The 24,255-nt window shown below is 37.0% G+C and overlaps 1 protein-coding gene and 1 non-coding gene across 2 annotated transcripts; both read left to right on the forward strand.

The window, feature by feature from the left end:
* The first annotated feature begins 304 nt into the window (after window positions 1-304).
* Window positions 305-411, forward strand: LOC132035656 (small nucleolar RNA R71). The gene has a single exon (XR_009409377.1). It is a non-coding gene; the product is annotated as a small nucleolar RNA R71 (small nucleolar RNA).
* A 7,876-nt stretch (window positions 412-8,287) lies between these two features.
* LOC132032684 (protein argonaute 7) lies at window positions 8,288-13,551 on the forward strand. Its single transcript, XM_059422361.1, has 3 exons — window positions 8,288-8,772; window positions 10,217-11,474; window positions 11,808-13,551. Exons 1-3 carry the CDS (start codon window positions 8,436-8,438, stop codon window positions 13,267-13,269), a joined length of 3,057 nt encoding a protein of 1,018 aa, XP_059278344.1. The 5' UTR covers window positions 8,288-8,435; the 3' UTR covers window positions 13,270-13,551.
* The last annotated feature ends 10,704 nt before the right edge of the window (window positions 13,552-24,255 follow it).

Consider the following 24,255-nt stretch of genomic DNA (forward strand, 5'->3'; position numbering starts at 1 on the left):
ACCTTTGGTTTCTTTCTCCATAAGCCTTTTCGATAATAAATCCACGGTGGTTTGCAATTGAGCGAATGCATGATCTCTCTCATGATTTTCTTTGGCCACCGCAGCAGCAGAGGGACTACCATATGACAGGATTTCACTATCACTAGAGTGCCAGGCTTGATTGTGAGTAGTAAGCTTGTCGAGCAACCTGGTGATGTTGACAAATGATTTGTCCATGAAGCATCCCCCAGCTGCAGTGTTGACAGCAATTTGATTCATGGTATCTAGCCCCTTGTAGAACTTCTCTGTGAGGATTGTATCCGGAAATCCATGAGTCGGAGACTGAGCTAGATAATATTTGAAACGCTCCCATGCTGCATATAACTGTTCCCCCGGAAGTTGTTTGAATTCAAAGATCTTGTCCCGAAGTTCAGCCTTTTTGCTTGGTGGGAACCATTTTTTCAAAAATACATTGGCTAACTCGTTCCAGGTATGAATAGAATTGCTGGGGAGCTTTTCATACCATTCCCTCGCTTGGCCAGCTAAGGAATATTTGAAAACTCGTAACCGCAGCGATGCATCGGCGAGAACGACACCTTGAGATTGTTGAGAGCATACTTGCGGGAAGTTCCTCGAGTGTCGGAGTGGACAATCTTCCGAGGAATTTCGGAAATAGCCTTCAAGTTTCAATAGCCGATAGATAGAACTATCAATTCCGAAATTTGCATTTCCCGTTCTAGAGGAATTACAGCGAAGCATAATCGGCTTCGTCGATGAATTCCGCAAATACATTCTCATCATCCTCCGTGTCCGGGTCGGGGTGGTTCACTTGGATTCCCCTTGATTTCCTTGATTGCGATTGTGTCTTCTGCCATGTTCACCGGTTCACTACAACAAAGAACGAGGTGTGATGGAATAGAAAAAGTTTTAAAGAATAGTACACACAATTAGTAATTTCTAAACCGTATTCCCCGGCAGCGCGCCAAAATTTGATACGCTCAAATTACACCTATTAATGGCGTAAAGCGGACGTTGTCAAATATAGTAACCCAACAAGGTTGGGGTCGAATCCCACAGGGAATATGGAGAGAGCAGTACTAATCGGACGTGATACTAATCTTTAAATGCTTTAATCCTATTCCTAATAGTTTGAAAGAGTTGTTGAATAATGTAGTTAAGTACTTTAACTGAAATTGTATTTAATGCGAGATAGAGACTAAGGTTGTGTTCCCCAATTTGATTAGATATTATGTTTTAGGTTTCAATGTGATATACTTCTAATGGTTGTTTGTGAATATGCACTTGGTCTCTTAAGAACTTCTTAATGTTTTCCAACAGTTAAGTCGTATTACCTCTTCATGATTCTTCCGAATGTAAAAGAGTTGCAACTGAAGAATGACCAAAAATGCCAATTTAGACTTGTTCTCATTCCTAAGTTAGTCTATTAAACGAGGTTAACGCCTCGAGTCATTGTCATTCAATTTTACCAATACTAATTTTCTTTTCCAAGAACAATTACTATAATGGCTTAGGATAATGCTTGCAATCATCACCCAACACTAAATCACAAAAACTGAATGAATACCTACAACCATTATGCATATATCAATAATAGAAACCCATTCACATAATATCCATCATGGGAATCACAACCTTAGCTTTAAAATTAGCTACTCATAATTTTGGATATCAAAGAAAGCTTACAAGTAAACATAATGAACTTACAATGCAAATACAAGATGGAATGAAAGTGAAGTTGTTGTCTTAAATGCTCCAACAACTTTTGAGACTGAAGACCTAGGGTTTCTGCCTCCAAAACAAGAATCTCCCATTCTCAATTAAAACCCTACATTAAGTATTTATAGAGCCAAAAATCGCGCCAAGTTTCTGGACAAAACTGCCCTTGTGCTGAATTGTTACGGACCGTAACTCAGGTTACGGTCCGTCCTTCGCTTCGTCGTTTTGTCTATTTGTTGTTACGGTCACCATGCGACGGACCGTAACCAGTGTTACGGTCCGTCCTTCTGAGGCGTAACTTGTGACTTTTCTTGGCAACTCTGCTCTGGAATTTTGGGCGATGTTACGGTGATATGTTACGGACCGTAACATGAATTACGGACCGTAACATGAATTACGGACCGTAACACCGATAAAGTTCATAAAACTTTCTGGAAATTTGGCTCCTGTTACGGTTCAATGTTACGGACCGTAACATGGGTTACGGACCGTAACATGAGTTACGGATACAGATACGGTCCAATTTGTCCGTTTTTCAGCATTTCATCTCATTTCCGGTTCTTAGTTAACCACCCCTATAAAACACAAAAATATCATAAGAAACAATGTAAAAATACTTAAAAACAAGCAATATTTCTAGTCACAAAGGCATAGAATGTGCCAAAATTTGCGGCACATCAGGGTGTAATAGTATGAAAATTAGCCAAGTAAATCACAATGAAATATGAGTTTGTGGTTGGCTCGTAATGAGACTAAGATACTTCTTAGTGAGTGTTGAAGTTGAGATGAAACCAACGTGTCTATATATTGTGGTAGCCAAGCAATGTTAGCTGTGTGAGAAAATGAATTTTTCAATAGCAATAAAACGTATCCGTTTGAGACATAAAGTGATAAAACAATACAGTGAGATGTGATAATTGTGTGAGGTCCGAGGTGAATTTGGCCGATTCACAAGACTAAAAGAAACATCGAGGGGAATGGGACTTTTGTCAATTGAGAAGATCAACAATGATGGTAACCCAACCTATGTGATTGGAGATCCCATGAATTAGGTTCATATGGGTAATAACAAGTCATTAGTTGATCAAAAGTGCACTATTAAATTATGTCTCTTCCTATGGTGTGTGAATATAGTGTAAATCTGAGGCAAAGTGAGGTTGAGCTATAAACTCTTAATCCATTACCATATCCTTTATAGGTGGTGTATTGCTGCGAGAATACACTTGATGGGTGGACCTATGAGTGTGAAGTGGTGCCGCTCCTATGAAATTGTGACGATTTCTAGAGCACTCATGAATACTGACACGCGCATGGCCTCTTAGCGCAAAACCGCGATAACGACAAAGATTGTGCGAGTATAATGTGATAGAATAAGACCAAGCTAACAAAAGAATTCTTGGTTCATAGAAGTTCTAAACTTCACCAATTGTTCCGTAAGTTTAATCTTGTTTTATCTAGGTACGGTTCATAGTCTACGAGACACCGCATTCGATGCATTGTACTCATATATATAAACCCAAAGAAAACTACTTATTTTTATTTATTTTATTATTTTTGAGATATATGGGGGATTGTTAGAAAAATATTATTTTCTATTTAATATCTCAAAAATCAAAGGATCGTTTCTATAACGTTTTTTATTGGCTTTAATACAAAGACTTGATTCTATTTTATTAGCCTTAATTGCGTTAATTCATTTGACATTTTCAAACGGTATTATTATATTCAATTTGTTAATTAATGATCTTAATGGCCAAATATTGTCTTTATGGTTATTTACTACTCTTAATATTTTGGACGTTGGCATATATCCTTCCCCGTGCTCATGTTGTTGGATATGAAAATATCAAGGGACAACTTCTACTATATATGTTCCTATGTCTTTTCTTTTGTGGAAGAGACAGAGATAGAGAATACAATAGAGCAAAACATATTTCCTCTCATATATTTTAGTATAACACTTTATTATATACTTTATTCTTGGGTTGTATAAGATAAATCTTTGTTAGATTCGCTCCTAGTTTTGTACTAGAAGAGCTTGTTGAATGCGGGGGATACACCCATACCGGGTGAAATATCCTTAAGGACAATTGCCATTGGCATGCCTCAAGCTACGAAGAATTCTCTACAAGAGTTCGTGATCAAGTATGTTCCTCAAGCTTAGAAGAAGTTCCTATAGGTGTTCGTGATGAAGAGAAGTCCCAACATGTGTTCATGATGAAGTGGTTTCCGTAAAATTTTCCAACATAATGAGAGTTAATGAGGTGAGAGTACATGTTAATTAACCATGGCAAAGTGTAAAAACTCTTTGTACAAAACATGTCATGCATCTATTAACTTGGTGTAAATATTGGTTGCGTGTAAGTTTTTACCTTAAGCGTACATGGACTAATTTTACAAAGGCATTCTACTATGTACCTCTCATTAGTACAGCTACTGAATAACTCTGTCCAACAAAATTTGAACAGATGGAAAGAAATTTTTGTCTATAGAATTTGACCCCGAGATTCATGGTTATCAAGCATGAGAGAGAATCTGTTGTGAAAAGTTGACTGAAACTAAAAGTGTTAACTTTTGATAAACTTAAAGGGTCAAAATCATTAGGTGTATACTTAAGAGATTACTTTAAACCTAGTAAGGGGACCATTTTTGTCATTTTCTCTATATTTAGCAACTAACAGCTAGTTTTATTTTGTGGGTACTGGAATAGGGATAGACCTGAAAAAGTATTCTTGAGATATGGAAATCATTTAGTTAAACATTGTAGCTATTTGGAGTCAATAAACTTTTGTTCTGTCATTGCTATGTATTTTTAGCATGAAACTTTTTAGTGGAACTTTTAAAGAGCTCTTAGAGTGGTCTAATTTAACCAAAGGTATAGAAGTTTCCACTTCTCTCTCACTTTCACTCTTACATTTACTTTTCTCATGTTAAAAAGAAGCCACATGACCTACAAAAGGAGCCAAAGTCATAAAGTCTTTTATCTAGAGCCCTTTCCATCAATTGAGTTCAGAAAAAGGAACTAGAAGATAATTATATTTCTATGTTTAGTGTATAATACCCATTAAAGAAATCGCCATTGATAAGAAGCGTTTTACCTTAACAACTTGTTTCGATAGTTTGTTACATATCCTTCATAATGTATTGCATTATCTCCTTTTAATGAACACAATATTTGGATAAATTGTTATCATTTTTCAGCGTTTCATAACACGTACCAACAATATGAAGAATTAGGGGTGTACAAAATAAATCGAGTAACCGCACCAAATCGAGAAAAAAAATTGATTGGTGGTTTGGTTTGACTTGATTTGGTGTTGAAAAAAAAAACCCCGATCATAATTGGTTTGGTTTGGTTTTAGCTAAAAAAATGTCAAACCAAACCAAACAAACCCGACATTACATGTATTCAATTTTTTAAAATATTTTATTCATAAAAATATTTATTTGTAATGTAATTTATAAATTTTTCTTAAATCTTTCGTAGTTTTTTGTCTTTTATCATATTATTTCAAGCTTGAACTTAAAATTTTGAATGTCAATAAGTTTTATATCTCATGAATGTTAGTAACTCAAATAAAGTCAAAACAAAAACCAACTCAACACCAATGCTAACAAAAGAAATTCAATTCTCCCACTAGGAATGACAATAATGTTAGATATCTATTCTTTAGTTTTGTATAATTGGTTTAGAGAGTGAAAATACATAACTTAATTTTTTTTCTTTATTACGTAATTAATACTTATTAGTCATACTTATTTTAGCATGACTTCGTATTTTAGATTATGGTCATTTTCTTTATGGCTTATTAATTAGCAATATTTATTTTAACTGATTTTATTATCTTTTTTGTTGAATATTTTAATACAATATCATCACTCATCTCACATTTTATGTTATTTTCTTAAGAAATACCTTAATTATATAGTTGTATCTTACTAGGACTAAAGAAATATTTGAAGTAAAAGTTATATGAAGATTTTTCCGGAAAAAACCCGAGGTTGAAAAACCCAAATTTTATTAGTTTGGTTTGGTTTATAAATTTAAAAACCCGACGCAATTGGTTTGATTTGGTATTTAAAATATCTGAACCAACCCAGTCCATGTACACCCTTATGAAGAATAATCTTATAATATTACAAAGTACTGTAAAAAGGGTGTGGGTGAAGAGTCAAATAGGACTATTAAATAATTAGGACAAGATGAGAAAAAAATAAAATAAGGTAATGACGCGATCACACCAAATCGGTCGTTATATAGAACGATATTTCATTGTTACATGACAACCAATTTAACAATACGATACTATAAAATTTAAGTGACAATCAACGAACATTGTATTTAAAGTAATAATACGATACAATACAATAACTAATAACCATCAAAACAAGCTATAAAGTTAAATTTTTCAACATGAATTTTGATTAGTCAGACTTCAAAGTAGGTACTGAACACTGAGTGAGAAACCTCAAAAAAAAAAAAAAAAAAAAAAAATCCACTAACTAACTTAATCAAGTTATCATCTTGTTTAACCTTGTCTTATCATTATACAGTGGTGTAAATCATGAAGCATTTGATGACAAAGTCACGCCAAAATTGGAGGCTAAATTGTCTCATATGCTCATTACATCTTTCTATAAAATCATTTTCAAGGCCTGCAATAAGAGTTATACTAGCGCTAAACTTATCCCATTATCACATCTAATCAGTGAAAAGACGACGACAATTATTTCGATAAATTCAATGTTTTTCTTTTTTTTCTTTTCTAATTACTAAGTGTTAGTTGGAATCTCATTAAGTGAAGGATCATTGTTATATGTTGATTAGGTACCAAAAAGCAAATGGATTTTTTGAACTGAAATTATTGTCTTTTCTTTTTCCCACTTCATTTGAATAATAACTTGTTTGATCAAATTTTCAAAATCTGTTTATTTTAAGAAGTATTGTTTGATTGTTTTTCTAAAACGTATTTTTGGAAAGAAATAGTTTATGTTTTGACTAATCAATTTTAAAAATTCTTTGCCAATATTATTTGATCAAGATTCCAAAAGTGCCTCTATGAAAAAAGTTACTTTTCAGCTTCTAAAAAATAATTGTTGCTATTATCAATAGCGCTTACTTATTTTTTAAAAGACTTGGCCAAACACTCCTTTTTTAGAATAGGTTAAAAAAGATTTAAAAAAATTAGTACTCCCTCCGTCCCAAAAAGATTGTCCTCTTTTGACTTGGCACAAAATTTAAGAAATAAAGGAAGACTTTTGAAATGTGTGGTCTAAAACCAGCCTTAGATATTTGTATGGCTGTAAATCATCTCATAAAGTTAAATTGTTTATAAATATAAAAAAGGGACAAACTTTTTGGGACAGACTAAAAAAAAAAAAAAGATAATCTTTTTGGGACATAGGGAGTATATTTTACTTTGGAGCAAGTTGGTGAAACAGTAAATTAGTCAAAAATTCAACCACAAAAGGAAAAGGGTAACAAGAAGTGTTGAACACTTTATAATAAGTTACAGTACTGAACTGTGAGTCAAAAGGAATATCAAAAGGATATTCATTCATTGCATACATACACACACTACTATAACAACACTATACACAAAGATTGCATAATTCCAAGAATTCCTACTAGATATATGCCCTTCTTTTAGTAGTGAAATTGTGTACCTTATTTTGTTTTTCCTTCTTTCAAGTTTACAGTAGAGGGAGGTCCCTCTTTTTCCCCTTTGTGTGAAAATTCACCTGCATCATACTCTCATTCTTGAACTTTTGACTTGGGAAACCACATGAAACTAAAATACAACTTCCTCACCCCAACCCCTACCCCATAGACCCCCCATACCCTACCTTCTTTTTCCTCTGGCCCCACTTTTTCTCTCCGTAAGAAGTTCATTGAATATATACAAGTTATTTCCTTCGGTTAAAAAAGAGTGTCCACTATCGACATAGCCTTTTACTTTTTTATTCAAAAAAGTATCCACTTACCAAATTAAAAAAGATCAATTTTTTTTAATTAAGTGTTAAGTGATCAAATTTCAATACCGATTTAGTTAGAGTAATTTAGTCAATTTACTTAAGTGACCAAATTTCAATACCGATTTAATTAGAGTAATTTAGTCAATTTACCTATTTCTATCTTGAAGTTAATATTTTCTTAAGGAGTGTGCAAATATCTAAGGGAACACTCTTTTTGAACCGGAGGGAGTACTACATTAATTTTGAATTCAGTAACTCAAAATGACTAGAATCTCAAATTTGTAAGTTTCAAATTCTAGTTTTGCGTTTACCCCTACCCTCATAACTTATTCCCTACCTAGAGGCGGAGCCAAAATATAGTAATATATATTAGTTCACATGAATTTAGTAGCTTTTACCTAAATTTTGAATATATATATATTAAGAAATTGACTGAATATTTTGATTGAGAACTGAGTTATTATTATAAATTAACTTGATATTATACGAACTCATAAACTTCAAATACCCGATCCATCTCTGTCCTACCCTCTTCTTCCTCCAAACAACCCCCCCCCCCCCCCCCCCCCCCCCGCGTCCTCTCCCCCCTTTGCCCCTGCAATAACTACTGCTCTACTTGCTTACTGATAGTACTTATTATCATCAGAAGTTATTCTTATATATCTCATTATTCTCCCTCTGTCTCTCATGCAAACAAACCTTTTTACTCATTTCATTTTTTTCTCTTTCAAACAACACAAGTTATGGAAGAAACTGAAGATTCAAATACAAGCAAGAAATGTAACTCTAAACCAACAACTACCAAAGTGTATGCTAACAACAACAACAACAACAATCCTAATAGTAACAATAACAATAATCATCAGTATATTGCTTTTGGTTTTCACAACAATAATAATCAAAATCAATACCAAACTTACCCTGCTCTTCTCCCTTTACCTCCTTCTACTATACCTTTACAATTACCTTTCCCTCAAAATCATAACTTCAGATCAAGAAACCATTTTCAGAAACTTCCATTGAAGCAAAATAATCCACTTTTTGCCACCCCTTCTGATTCTAAGCTCCAAGAAATCTCAGGTAAATTAAAATTTGACCCTTTTTTTTTAACCCCTTTAGTTTCTTTAACATTTTTATGTATGTTCAAAATAATTGTTTAAAAAAAAAATCAGATTTTTCTGTTGAAAGTAGAAGGATTTGGAGCCTAATTAGACTTCTTTTTACACTAACTATATTATATGCTAAAGCATGAAAACAATACCTTCTGTTTTGGTGGAGTTTTTTTTTTTTTTTTTTTGTTATTTTCTGTTTTGTTCAAATCTAATCCACAAGTTGTTATTCTTTGGTTAATATTAGAGGAGCACTTCATGACATTAACATTGTGCTCTCATTTTATGTATTCTCTCAAAATGAAAAAAAAAAAAGAGATTAGTTTTATCTGCAGAAAGTAGAATGATTGGAGTTTAATTTGACTTTTTTTTACTCTAATATATACCAAAGCATGACAATGGTAGCCTTTTGTTACTTTTTTAGTAGTGGAGTATTTCTTTTTTTCTTTTCTTTTTGTAGTTTTCTGTTTTTTCTTCAAAGTTTTATTGCCAAAGATTGAAGCTCTAATTTATTCCATCAGTTGTTATTTTGGTTAGTAATAGAGGAACACTTCATGACATTAAAATTGTGCTTTCAGTTTATGAATTCTCTCAACATAAAAAAAAATCAGAGTACTAGATGAGTTTTTTACTTTCTATCATGCACTGTTTTGTTCAAAGTTTATTGCCAAGATTGAAGTTTGAATTTAATCCACCAGTTACTCCTAATATTGATTGGTTTTAGTATTAGAGGAGTACTTCATGACATTAACATGTGTGTGTGTGTGTGTGTGTGTTTTTTTTTTTTTTAAATTTTTTATATTGCATCTGTGGTTTCAGTTTATGAATTCTCTCAATATAAAGTGCAGAGTATTTGTTCAAAAGAAAAAATCAGTTTTGTCTGCAAAAATTAGAAGGATTAAGCCTGGTTAGACTTCTTTTTTCACTAATATAAGCCAAAAGCATGAAAACAGTAGCCTCTGTTACTTCTTTATGAGTAGTTGAGTATTACTCCCTCTTTCCCAATTTATGTGTCATAGTTCGGATTTCGAGAGTCAAATTTCTTAATTTTGACAGTGAATATGGACATTGAATCTTCAAGCTTTTTGAAATTAAATTTACATATTTGGAAACTACGTAAAAAGTACTATAAGTCGTAATAATTAACAATTCAAAATATGGAAAAGCAAAAACAAAAAAAAAAAAGGCAGTCAAAGATATTGACTCTCAAAATCTGAACACCGCTACATAAATTGGGACGGAGTAAGTATTTTTTATCATGTTCTTTTTTGTTCAAAGTTTATTGCCGAGAGTGAAGCTTTAATTTAATCCACCAGTTATCGTTCTTTGATTAGTATCAGAAGAGCACTTCATGACATTAACTATTGTGTTTTATATGTTTTTTTTTTTTCTTTTTGATGTCAATCACTAACCAGCCTCAAAAGTGCTCCAAAGGCAAAATGATGTGTCCAAACAGAAAGATGGAAGGAGGGTCAAGGCTGCTATTGCCACTGCACCAGAATCTCTTGTAGTGGCAAAAAGACCAGATTCTGGTGGTGTTGAAGGACCAGTAGTCTCTCTTCTTGCTAATCATTTCCTTGTCAAATTTGATCCTTCACAGAAAATCTTCCATTATGATGTTGAAATTTCGCCTCATCCATCGAAGGATATTGCGAGGCTAATCAAGAAAAAACTTGTAGAGGACCATTCTGCTGTGCTTTCAGGTGCTCTTCCAGTTTATGATGGCGGAAGGACTATATATAGCCCTATGGAATTTCAAAACAATAAGATTGAATGTTACATCAGCCTACCGATTCCTAGTAGTGGCAACAACAACAAGTCTTTGTTACAATCTGGAGAAACAGTCAAGTTGCAGAAAGAGGGACAGCAGATTAAGCTATTCCGCGTTAACATCAAACTTATATCTGAATTTGAGGGGAAAGAACTAAATAGCTACTTGAATAAAGAAGGAGATGATGGTGGTGGGAGTCCACTTCCTCAGGAATATCTGCACGCGTTAGACGTCGTGTTGCGAGAGAGCCCGACAGAGAAGTGTATAACGGCTGGGAGATCGTTTTACTCGAGTTGTATGGGAGGAGCAAAAGATATTGGGGGCGGAGCCATGGCGCTAAGGGGGTTCTTTCAGAGTCTTAGACCAACTCAACAAGGGCTTGCTCTCAATGTTGATTTCTCGGTGACCGCTTTCCATGAGAGTATCGGAGTGATCTCCTACTTGGAAAAGCGCCTCGACTTTCTTCGCGACATTTCTCTGAGGAAAACGAGAGGGTTGATGAATGAAGAGAAGAAAGAAGTGGAGAAAGCACTAAAGAACATTAGAGTCTTTGTTTGCCACAGAGAGACCGTTCAGAGATATCGTATTTACAGCTTAACCGAGGAAGTTACGGAGAACCTCTGCTTTCAGGATCGGGATGGAAAAATTCTAAGAATAGTGAACTACTTCAAGGATCATTATAACTATGATATACAATATAGGAACTTGCCGTGCTTACAGATTAGCAGAAGTAAACCTTGTTATCTTCCTATGGAACTTTGTATGATTTGTGAAGGACAAAAGTTTCTTGGAAAGCTTTCAGATGATCAGACTGCAAGAATACTCAAAATGGGATGTCAAAAACCAAGGGAAAGAAAGGCAATTATAGATGGAGTCGTGACCGGACCGGTTGGACCAACAAGGTAATTTCTGCCTTTGCAGCATGTTACCTTCTTTGTTACTGTTATTGGGATAATTACATTTCTGGACCGCTCTAAAACATAATAGCCAGTAAATATATTTGTTTAGTAGTTTAAAAAAAATGTACATGTTTTGTATATTAAGTATAAATATACATATAATATACACACAATATACATAAATATACATAATTATTGTATAGGTTTTGTATAGTGCTAGTGCCCGTGATTAATTTCGGCCAAAAATGAAAAAAAAAAAGAAAAAAAAAAAAAATTATTTGCTTACATTTTCTTTTTGATAGTGCCTTAGTATTAGATTTGTTCATTTCTTGACAGTGGCAATCACGCGAGGGACTTCAAGCTCGAAATCTCGAGAGAAATGACTCAATTGTATGGGAGAATTCTTCAGCCTCCCAAGCTTAAACTAGGGAATCGCGGTCAGGTTAGAGATCTTATTCCTTCCCGTCATGATAGGCAGTGGAATCTTCTAGACAGCCATGTCTTCGAAGGTACTCGAGTTGATAGATGGGCGCTAATGAGTTTTGGTGGAACCTCTGATCAGAAGTCCAACATACCAAAATTCATAAACCAGTTATGTCAAAGGTGTGAGCAATTAGGCATCTTTCTTAACAAGAACACGGTACTTAACCCCCAGTTTGAACCCTTGCATTTGCTCAACAATGTAAAAGCCTTAGAAACCAAACTCAAGAAGTTACATAGAGCTTCATTTAACAATCTCCAACTTGTTATTTGTGTGATGGAGAGAAAACACAAAGGATATGCGGACTTGAAAAGAATCGCGGAGACAAGCATTGGGTTTGTAACCCAATGCTGTTTGTACCCGAACCTTGGCAAAATTAGCTCGCAGTTTTTGGCAAATTTGGCTCTCAAGATCAATGCCAAAGTCGGGGGATGCACAGTCGCATTGTACAATTCATTGCCTTCTCAAATACCACGGCTCTTCAAACACGATGGTCCGGTTATTTTTATGGGTGCGGATGTGACTCATCCGCACCCTCTCGATGATTTTAGCCCCTCCGTCGCTGCTGTAGTTGGTAGCGTGAATTGGCCAGCAGCCAACAAGTACGTCTCCAGAATGAGGTCGCAAACACATAGGCAGGAGATCATTCAAGATCTCAGCACGATGGTCGGGGAGATTCTTGATGATTTCTATGAAGAGCTACTAAAACTCCCCGAGGGAATAATCTTCTTCAGGGACGGAGTAAGTGAAACTCAGTTCTTGAAAGTACTTAAAGAGGAGCTACAAGCAATTCGTGTTGCATGTTCTAGATTCCCAGGTTACAAACCTCCCATTACTTTCGTCGTCGTTCAGAAAAGGCACCATACGAGGCTATTCCCGTGTGAACTTGATCATCCGTCAGCAACTAAAAACCCGTTCTTCAACGAAAACATCCTACCAGGTACAGTTGTAGATACCGTGATCACTCATCCGAGTGAATTTGACTTCTATCTATGCAGCCATTGGGGTGTAAAAGGAACAAGCAGGCCGATACATTACCATGTTCTATGGGACGAAAACCAGTTCACTTCCGATGAGCTACAAAAATTGGTGTACAATCTTTGCTACACATTTGTGAGATGCACAAAGCCTATTTCACTGGTGCCCCCGGCTTATTATGCTCATCTAGCTGCATATAGAGGCAGGCTGTATCTTGAGCGTTCCGATTTATCTACTACTCTAACAAGAAGTCCTAACATATCTCGCGCTGCACCACCAAAGACGACTCCTTTACCTAAACTCACTGAGAACATTAAAAAGCTTATGTTTTACTGCTGATGTTATGGCAATTGCACATAGATGATAGTTCTTTCTAGCTAGTCTTCTATATTGACATTTGAGCAGTTTGATCTAATGTAATTTTTATAGTTCTTTCTAGTTAGTCTTCTATATTTGAGAGTTTTAGCAGTTTGATCTCATGTACATACTAATTTTTTTGTTGGCTAAATAATCGCATCTTCTCCCGTGTATTGTTGAGCTAATTCCAGAAAAATTGCTGGAATTTGGGTTAAAGCCTTTATTTTCGTTCATTTTCCCAACAAAGATACATCTATTCGTTTTTCTTTTCTTTTATTGTTTTATTGTCGTTCTATGTTATATTCGGGGCAACAAGCTTTAGAGGAGCTCATTCAAGGATTACTTAAATTATTACCCAACAAAAAATAAGAGCTTTAGTTTTGGCTCATCGAGATAGATGTTTTGTGTATTGATATTTTTTTTCTAAAAGGGTGTGTGTTCAAGTTGTTTATTTCAAGAATAGGCTTGACCTAATCAATTATGCCGGATCACGTAATGTCAATATATATTTGTGAGGTAGTTAGAAACCATAATGGCTAACGCGGACCTTCTATATAAGTATAAAAACATAAGTAAAAATAGAATTAGATATATATTTCAGAATTTACCCTCATTTCGAACTTACATTGTCTAAATTCTATATCCACCGATCATTTTCTACAAACTTTTGGATCAGTGGTATGCTCGTTTAGGGCGGATCTCGACCTAATTACAGGTTCACATGAACTCAGTACCTGTTGTCTAGATCTATATATACATTAAGAAATTTACAAGAAATTTATAGATATTTGAAAGCAAACTTAATTATATTATTATTGTAGTGTTGACTTGAGGCCGTTCTAAGTAACTCATAAACTTCAAATTTTAAATCTGTCAGGTTTGACATTCCAACATAATTATTTAATGCTTTCCTTTGACATGCAACTTTGGAACATGAATTGTCACGTAAGACATGATGGAATGATAGGTCACATTAGAAATTGAAGAAAGAGCAGCATATAGGGTCTAGTATAGGAATATGAAAGAACTGGGAAATTCTTGGAAGAATGCATGTGAGAGATAAAAGTATATTGTGTAAAAGCTGAGGCACTGAGGGTATATATACTGCTAATGTAATCTCTGATTTCTTTTCATGTCAGACTGTACTGACTGCATTTATGCATAATAAAGTAGAAAGATAAAGAGTAATTTTAAGAACAAGAAAAGGAAAAAAAGGAGGAATTTAAGGCCTTATACGTTGATAACCATGGAGGAATGTACTCATGCAGTGGACGTATATTAATAAACACCCCTTCTGTCCTTTTTAGTTATCATGATTATTAAAAATAATTGATTCAGTATATTTGTTATTTTGAAAAAATCAGAAAGTTAAAATTAATTTTTCACTTCATTCTTACTCGTAACAAAATGGAGAGAAAGGATAATATAGTGAGAATAAGAGTAATAGTACGAAATTGAGATCCAACAATAAATACAAACTTTAATTACATTATTATTTGGATATGTTTTCTTAAGAACGTGCAAAAGTCAAACATTACATGAAAAAGGGACTAGAGGAAATGTAGGTGAGAGGAATAGAGGATTAGCGGTGGTGTGATTATTGATTAATCCGCCGCCTTTCTTTTGAATCAAAGTAGGTTATATGTTAATCGGATAAGGTCTAAATATATTCTTATAATATTCAAAAATTGAGCAGATATGTTCTTCTTAACAGTTTAGCTCACATATGTTCTTACCTTCAATAATTGGACTAAATATGTCCTTAATTTAATTTAAGCCCCCAATTAACCTAATTAGATGATTAATTATATGCGAACAGGCCCTTCGTTAATCAAACGGTAATGACATATGTGAGGAAGAAACGATGGGTTCTTGCTTACCGGTTACCTCACACTTGCAACATGTGAAGACTGACGACGCATGCAGTTCTAAATTTGAAACAAATTAATTTTACACTTCTCATTTTATTTCAATGAGAAACTTTAAAAAATTACACAAATATTTATGTCATATGAAGGTCACAAATTTTAAAAAATTTATAGAAAAATATATATTTTTTGAAAATTTCATGGTCAATCAAAGCAAATCACATAAATTAAGACAGAAACATTACTAGTATCCATGGTACAAAGAGAAAAAGAAAATGCAGAATTAATACAGAGGAGAGAGAAGGCATACACTATCCTGGCTAGGGGTGTACATAGATCTGGTTGGTTCGAATTTTTTAAACACCAACCCAAACCAATTGCATCGGGTTTTCTCGGGTTTTTTGGGTTTTTTTCGGGAATAGTCTCGATACAAAACATATAACTTTTACTTCAAATATTTCTTTAGTCCTAGAATAATACTACTATATAATTAAGATGTTTCTTAAGAAAATAACGCAAAATGTGAGAAGAGTGATGACACTGTATTAAAATATTCAACAAAAGATAATAAAGTCGGTTAAAATAAATACTGCTAATTAATAAGCCATAAAGAAAATGACCATAATCTAAAAATAATAAGTCAAGCTAAAATAAGAACGGCTAATATGTATTAATTACATAACAAAGAAAAAAATTTAAGGTATGTATTTTCATCTCTAAATCAATTATGCAAAACTAAAGCATAGATATCCAACATTATTGTCATTCCTAGTGGTAAATTGAATTTCTTTTGTTAGCATTAGTGTTGAGTTGGTTTTGGTTTGGATTTGATTTGAATTACTAACATTCACAGTATATAAAACTTATTGACACTCAAAATTCTAAGTTCAAGCTTGAATAATATGATAATAGATAACAAAACTACGAAAAAATTTAAGAAATATTTATAAATTACATTACAAATAAATATTTTTATTTATAAAATATTTTAAAAATAGAATACATGTAATGTCGGGTTGGTTTGATTCGATTTGACTTTTTTTAGCTAAAATCAAACCAAACCAATTATGTTCGGGTTTTTTTGTGCAACACCAAACCAAGTCAAATCAAACTACTAGTCAGATTTTTCTCTCAATTTGACTCGATTTATCGATTTGGTGCGATTTGTCGGTTTACTTTGTACACCCCTATTCCTGGTAGTGAAAAGGAATAAATGAACAGAAGAGAGGTGGGCTATAATACTTTTAAGAGTGAAAGAGTTGGGGAAAGAAACAAAACAAAAGCTAAGAAAAGATATGATTTGAAGTAAAAGCCATTAAGTCTCTGACTTTCAACTTCTATTTTTGTCTTTGTAAACTCTTTTTCTTTTTTCCTTTGTAAGTTGCAACAGTGTGCATTCATGTGTTTCTGATTAGTATTGTACTATATACTACTAATGTAGTAGTGTAGTACTAACACCCTCTCTCTCTATTGCCCACTCACTTTTCTCTCTCTCTCTCTGTGACTTGAAAGTACTGCAGGACTACTACAAGAAAGTAGCAGCAAGGTAACAGATCGATTGTGACTGTTGCTCACCTTGCTGTAGGACCACTATTTTCCTTCTTCTTTTTTTCTTTAAATTTTTCATTTGGTATCCATTTTGGGCTACGACTGTTACTTATTGAAATAATTAGGTTTCATGCGGAATGTAATAAAGTAAATCTTAAAAGATGATAAATTAAACAAAAAGAAAAAAAAACTAGAAGGACACAATAATTTTGAAATGGTTCGATCAATCGACTTATATCCATAGGAGTAGAAGATCAATCTACTATTAAAAAGAGAATATAAAATATCGAGAGAAATAACCTCACAAAATTTACTAAAAATATGAAAGGTAAGACCTGTATCTCACAAACAGGGCCGCTTCAGGGCCAAGGCCACTAAGGCAATGGCCTTGGGCCCCCCAAATTTTTGGGGCCCCATTTTTTATCATGTTTTATTGTTAATTTGTTTAAAACATTATTGTGACTTATAATATTTTTATATATAGTTTCTAAATATGTAAATTGTATTTCAAAAATCTTAAAGATTGTATGTCCGAATTCAGGATAAAAATAATAAAATTTGACTCTCGAAATTCAAATTGTGTCACAAAACTTGAAATAGAGGGAGTAAACAATTTTTATAAAAAAAAAAAAAGAGAAGAATTTTTTTTAGTCACGTGATTGATTAGCTATATTGTCACTTGAATATTTTTTAGAATAAATCAATTTGAAAAAATTGTTAACAACTTTGCATTATTCTTGAAGATTATAAAATATTAATTAATGACTTCGCATATAAAAAAACTTAAAAAATAGACTTTAAATAAACATATACTATATCACAATTTTTTCTTTAAAAAAAATAGGGCCTCTCTTTGAAGTTTGGCCTTAGGCCTCCGATCTTGTTGAGACGGCCCTGCTCACAAATTCTCCCATAAACAAGACCTTTTTTGCGCGGACTGCCCTTCATATGGACTGGTCTTTCATTTTTGCCCCTCAAATTGCTGGTCTTTAATTTTCGCCCCTGCTTCTCATTTAATGAAAAATCACATGGCAAAGTTTCATAGAAACTATGCCTTATCGGGCAAAGTTACATAGAAACTATGCCTTATCGGGCAAAGTTACATAGAAACTATGCCTTGTCCAGCATAGTTTTGTAGAAATAAAGTTATCCAGCATAAGTTGTGTAGTAACTAATTCGCTCGGCATAAGTTTATAGAAATTTTTTCTTGGCCAGCATAAGTTTTGTAGAAATGAAGTTATGCCGGATAATTTAATTTCTATAGAACTATGCAGGACAAGACATAGTTTCTACGTAACTTTGTCCGATAAGCCATAGTTTCTGTGAAACTTTGCCTTGCGAAATTAGGTCATAGATACGATTTTTTTTTTCGATGTCAAGGGTATTTTTCTGCCACTTTTTTGTTACTTAAGGCACCGAAGGGAAAAAGTCAAAGACGAGCGATTTGAGGGACAAAAATTAAAGACCATCCCAAGATAGGGGCATTCGTGTGAATTGTCCTAAACAAGACTCTAAAAGCCCTTAGAGCTACATTATGTATGCTACCAAGGCCCCGTTTGGACATGATTTGAAACCATGGTTTGAAACATGGTTTCAAACCATGTTTGAAACATACAATTTGAATATTTTAAGTTGTATTTTCTCTTATAGACATAAAAACCTCACAAATTGTGAAAACTATCAAAACATTCTCAATTCTTATACGATCTTACCAAATGAGCAAATCATAGTTTATAACAAAATTAGTACACTACTAGAAGGCTTTTCTAAAAAATGCAACATCAATTAATTAAATTTTACTTCAATAAAATCGAAAATTTAACATGAATAGTAATGTAACTACTATTTAATATAATCTTCCCACATAAATTAAAGATTGGTAGACATAAATAAACGTTAGTGGAAGTTAGTGAGATTGGTAAATGATTGATGGGGGTAATTGTTAAAAATATTTACCAACTTATGGGTTTTTTTTTAACAAAATATTAACTTATGGGTTAAATTTTGTATTTAAAAAAATTTGAAACCATGGTTTCAAACCCAAACCATGCTTTTTTGGATGATTTCAAACCATGGTTTCAAACCAAGTTTTAAACCACGACTTAAAATTGATGGCCAAACGCTGGTTTGAAACCATGATTTCAATTTTGATGGCCAAACGCCTACCAAGTGAGATGGAAGGAGCCTCAATAATTATAGGAGTCCAAAAACTTTTCCTCCAACAAAAGGGATTAGCCAAATATGCAAAATTATATTCTTTTAGGAAAAAAAAACCGATTCTGATAAGAAAATCATATCAAATACCTAATAGTGACTATCAAAAAATCGTGTAAGAAAATCTTATTTTGGGAATAAAAATTATTTCATTTTGAGGGTTGTTTGGCATAAGACCATTATTTTATTTTATTTTTCAATTTCTACTTAGTATTCGGTAAATGATTTAGTATTCGGTAAATGATTTAGGAATTAACTAATCCTAAATTGCATCGATTTTTTTAACTTTGGGAGTAAAACGCTCACGACCCAAGGCAACTCCATCCCCGTGCTCGCTTGGTCTTGGACCATTATTTTTCTTGATTTATTCAGAACACATGCAATTTTTGTAAGCCTTTTCGTTTCACTTCGTTTGTCATAATTTCACTTGGCACGAAGTTTAATTAAGAAATTTAGATTTTTGAAATTTATAATCTTAAACTAGTATCTATGAACGTGCCTCACACGATATTCCCTGTCAATCATAATAACAAATGTTAGGTAATGTTATTTGAAATTACATATTACTTATTATTTCCACGAATGATGCACATAAAGAAGAACACGAAAGAGTCAAAACTTTTGAATAAACACAACCCATCTCTAGTGATTCAATTTCAAAGGAGTCTGTATATTTGCTAATGGACATCTCGAATACACCTGGCCAGACCATACATATACACGCTGTCATGCAGTTGTAGAGACCAATGTTTACCCCGGAATCGGATAATCAATTGAATTTGTATGCCAATAAGATAGCTAAAGATATAAAGATATAGACTTTATGAGCAATGTATCATATCATTAACAGCAATATTAAAAGGAAACAGCCTTGGCCGAATGGATGAATGGGAGGAGAAAAATGACATCTGAGGTTCTTCTATTGTAGGTATTCTTTTGAAGATGAAAGGAGCCAACCCCCACAAAGGAGGGGGGTGTCCCCTATTTATAGTGCTGCCTCCATGGGCTTCATACAATGTGAACTGAATAAAATAATAATAATAAGGACAGCTCTGAACGGATTTGGTGGGATTTGACTGACGGCGCCGTCTGACACACGCATGGTTGGTAGCTGACCGTGACAAGACGCTACTGACGCGCGGCCCACGCGTAACGGCTGTACCGGACCAACAACCACCCGGACCAACGGTCATACCGGTCCAACGATCATACGGGCCTACGGCCACATGGAACCGAATGGCACCCTTGCCCAGCTCTGGTATAAGCGCTCCTCCGGTTCAGCTCCGGTACAGGCGCTAATCCGGTTCAGCTCGAATGTCATCAGGCACGTTCCCATCTTCCTTGCCCCGGACCTCACTTCATCGGTTTACGTTACGTCCGGTTTTCCCCGTATACAGATAGCCCCTCACTTCTCGTCATGCCGGTCCACCGGGGTAACGGGAAGTGAATAACCTTAGAAACCGGTGACTTGACCGGCTCGTTCTTATCTTTAAATTTTGGCGGGAATGACCACGTAACGCCTCTGCCAACCGCCTTTTGCACGTTCTGCCACGTCGCCTCTCATTAATGATGGGGACACGCGGCGCTATGCGATTGGTCACCCTCGGTAACCGTTCCTCTTTCTCGCCTATATAAGGCCCATCACCCATTCACTTGTCATTTTTCATGCTCTTCTTCTCTTCAGCTTCCCCTTCTCTCTATATTCCTTTACATTCCCATAAATTGCTAACAGTTGCATTCGACTTGTTGTTTGAATCACCGACTCGAAATTAGTGCAAAGAGCTGCTTTTGCCATTTGCTTTGGTTCGGGCGCCGCTTGTTTTGTTGTTTCCGAGACACAAGTTTCTCCACTTCCTTTTTTACTTTCCAACCCTTCCCCTTTCGTATTTTCGATATGTCTGAGTCTACTTCCCACGAAGTTCCACCGATGTCATCACCGGGATCCGATCCGGCATCCCCGGCTAAAATCGAGCTCGCAGTTTCGGATATTATTCCGGCCAAATTCAATTTTAACAAAGATCTCGAGGTCGACAAGCCGTCCACGGTCTCGGACAGGGGATTCGATGTGAGGCGGTATCCCTCATCGATTACCGAGGAAAAACTTGACGTAGTCCGGGCCGACTGCGGATGGGATACCCGCCCGGTAAGGGTTTTTGCACCGGGCCCGGATGAGTCTGTCACCGATCACCGAGAAGGGTTCTTGTTCGTATACACTTACCCTTTTACCCTCAAAATCGATCCTCCGATTGATCCGGTCATCCTTGATATGTGCCGAACCTACGGTGTGACTTTAGCGCAGATCGGTCCGATCGTTTGGAGGGTCGTTGCGTGTCTCCGGTTTTTAGCTAACAACGCTGAGAAGGGATTTACGCTGGGCCATTTGATACGCTTGTACTCCCCGAGGGTCTTCCGGGGCGGCGTAATAAAACTTGTCAAGCGCAGCCGGAACCCGTTCTTCTCGAAGATGGACGAGGACCGGGATAGGGGCTGGCTAGAGAGGTATGTCCGAGTGAAAACCGAGGACATCATCCCCGCCGGTTATCTGCCCTTCCCAGAGAAATGGAACAATAAGCGTAAGCTCGATCCTTGGGCAATCGTCCTTATGCACTTAGTCATTTTTTATCCATTTTTTGATCTTGTTGACTCATTGCCTTCTCCTTGCTCTCACACAGCCAACGGATACGTCCCTCCCGTCATCCGTGACTTGAGCGAATGGGTTACTGCTCTCCTCCGCCACACCCCCTACGAGAATCGGACATGGGCCCACCGTCTCGCGGTCGGTGGGTAGCGCAGAACCACGGTAACACGTTTATCCTTGTTTAGTGTTTTATCGCATTCTTTACTACCCGTGGCCTCTTCGAATTCACCATATCTGCCATTATTTTCGCCTTTCAGGTTTGCCCAAGGGCTCGGTGGCCCCAAGGCCGGAACCGGGAACCGCCTACCCTACGTCGCCATCCGGGTTTGACACGGCGGGTTCCTCCCGCATCCTCGACGCTGCTGCGAAAAGAAAGAGGTCCTCCGATAAGGTGACGACTCCGAAAAGGAAGAAGGCACGCAGCGTTGCCCGGTCTTCGAGGGAGGAAAGCGAGCCCGATATCGTCATTCGGAGGGTCAGTTCGATCCCCTCTGTGGCCCCGATACCGGAGGAGACGGTCTCTGTCCAGCCCCTTCCTTCCATCAGCGAAGGACCGTTGGTCCCTGCTCCCCAATCAGGGCGGAAGAAATACTTTCACCGGTCCCTCTTCGGTCGATTGACTTTGTCGACATTTCAGGTGAAACTTCTTCTGAGGATACTCCTCTGCAAAGGAAAAGATCCGGAGAAGCGGTTACCGTCGAGGCCAGTGAAAGCGTGGCTGGAGAACCGGATACCGAAGCCCCCGTAGGTGCTCGTCCATCTTCCGAGCCTGCCGCGACTACGGAGCCCCTGGCCTTCGCCGAAAACATCGAGGCCGCTCCAAGTTCGTCCACCCCGCCAACGTGTTGACGATTTCGAGGAGATGTTCTTGGGGACTCCACCGGCTTCTTGTGAAGCGGGCGGGGCTTCGGTCACCTTCCTATTCCCCGGTCACTAGGCCGGCCAACCGAGCATCGGAATGCGGTGCCGGGGGACGCTTTGGTGAACGTTTTCCCTGCCCCGAGCGTGGAACCTCGGAGGACCCGATCAGCGGTGGTCACTGTCCCCGAAGACTTTAGCTTCTTATCACGCCCCGTGGGCGTTGCGAGCTATTTGCGTCCCCTTGTCTCGGATTCGGACAGACGCAAGATGACCGGGGTCACTTGGCAGTGCCTTATGAACGAGGGTATGCACGCGGGCAACCAGGTAAGATTCCTAACCGTCCTTGTACACTCTATTCTCAGAATGCCATCCCTTCTTTGCTTAAGTCCTTTGATTTGTCTTATCTGCAGAGTGTGGTGCTGGTCAACGAGGCCTTCATCCGTGCCCAACACGAGATAGATGACCTCCGGGGCCAACTCGATGCCCAGGGCCGGGAGACGGAGAAATATCAACACCTTCTCCAGCAGAAGGAAGGAGAGTTGAGCCGGGTGGCCGTTCTAGCCAATCTTCGCCCCGAGCTTGATGCGGTTAAGGAGGAGAACCGTCGTTTGGCAAGCGACCTGGCCGCCATGACCGATTATAACCGGAGTCTCGAGGCCGACAAGATCGCCCTTAGCCGGGATAAAGCCCAATTCTCTACGCGGTTGGACGAACTCGAGGCCACGGTTTCCCACCTTCGGGGAGAGCTCGGACTCGGTGAAGGCCGATGCTACGAGCTTGTCCGAAAGGAACCGGCAGCTCGAGTCTGAGGCTGCCTTGTTCAACGAGCGCAGCAGAATTTTGGAGGAAAGAGCCGAGGAGCGGGCCCGGATATGTGAGGGTATTAGAGCCGAACTCGAGGGGGCGAATAGAGCCAGTGGCAGTCTTAAGGCCAATTTGGATGCGGTCAACCGTGCGAAAGGTGACCTCGAAAGAAACCGGGCTCACTTAGAAGCCAAACTAGCCAAGGCCGAAGCCGATTTGGAGGAAGCGTGGAGAAGTGTGGAGGCGGCCGAGGCTCATACCGCTATTGTCGCCGAGTATGAGAAGTGGAAATCTCGGCGCCTCACCCTCGAGCAAGTTGAGCACGGCCGAGAACCTTCCGCCTGATACTAGAAGCCAAAGGAATGGAGGAGAAGGCCAACCGCGCTCTCGGGTCCGAGTCAGATGACTCCGAGCGGACTGAGTCCGAACATTCATCCTCCTCTAGCCATGCCGGATAGTGTAGAGCCATTATTTTGGCATCTATCTTTTTATTTTTCATTTTCGTAGAACTTTCATTCTTCTTTTTCTCAATGTAAAGAACATCAGTTGTATATAAATGAAAAGTGTATCTTTCCAGCTTCTTCGTTTGAATGTTTGTCATTATCTTTACTGCGATTGTTGGTCCGTTTTCACGGTAGGGTGACTCGTGGTCACCGATTCATCATGCTTGTTCGGTTTTTTTTTTTTTTTTTACCTGACTATTCGAGAGTTCGGTCGTCTCCGAATTCCGAGGGCCGTTTTACTAGAGTCGACATTTTACTTCGGCTCTGTTTTAGGGCCGGTATCTTTTTAGCCTTGGCTAATAAAGTGTCAGTCCCCGTTTGGGGGTCTTATCGAGCGTTTGGCCGGTTGCCTTTGCTATTTTGTAGAGTACCATTTAACAGGAAGTTGCTAACTTTGACAGCTTTTGACAACTTTATTTTTGTAAATCGTTTGTACATACGAGAGTTTTGACTCTTTCTTCTTTTGTCGTAGCAAGTAAAAAATGGGACACGATTCATTATGATCGTTTGGTCCTTACATTGGAGGCTATGG

Source organism: Lycium ferocissimum, chromosome 10 (genome assembly GCF_029784015.1).
Source record: "Lycium ferocissimum isolate CSIRO_LF1 chromosome 10, AGI_CSIRO_Lferr_CH_V1, whole genome shotgun sequence".
Taxonomy (NCBI): domain Eukaryota; kingdom Viridiplantae; phylum Streptophyta; class Magnoliopsida; order Solanales; family Solanaceae; genus Lycium; species Lycium ferocissimum.

Bases quoted from the DNA above. Each gene is read 5' to 3' on its own strand.
- LOC132032684 (XM_059422361.1), top strand. From the start codon at position 8,436: ATGGAAGAAACTGAAGATTCAAATACAAGCAAGAAATGTAACTCTAAA. The intron at 8,773-10,216 runs GTAAATTAAAAT...ATCACTAACCAG, and splicing joins TAAGCTCCAAGAAATCTCAG to CCTCAAAAGTGCTCCAAAGG. The intron at 11,475-11,807 runs GTAATTTCTGCC...ATTTCTTGACAG, and splicing joins GGACCGGTTGGACCAACAAG to TGGCAATCACGCGAGGGACT.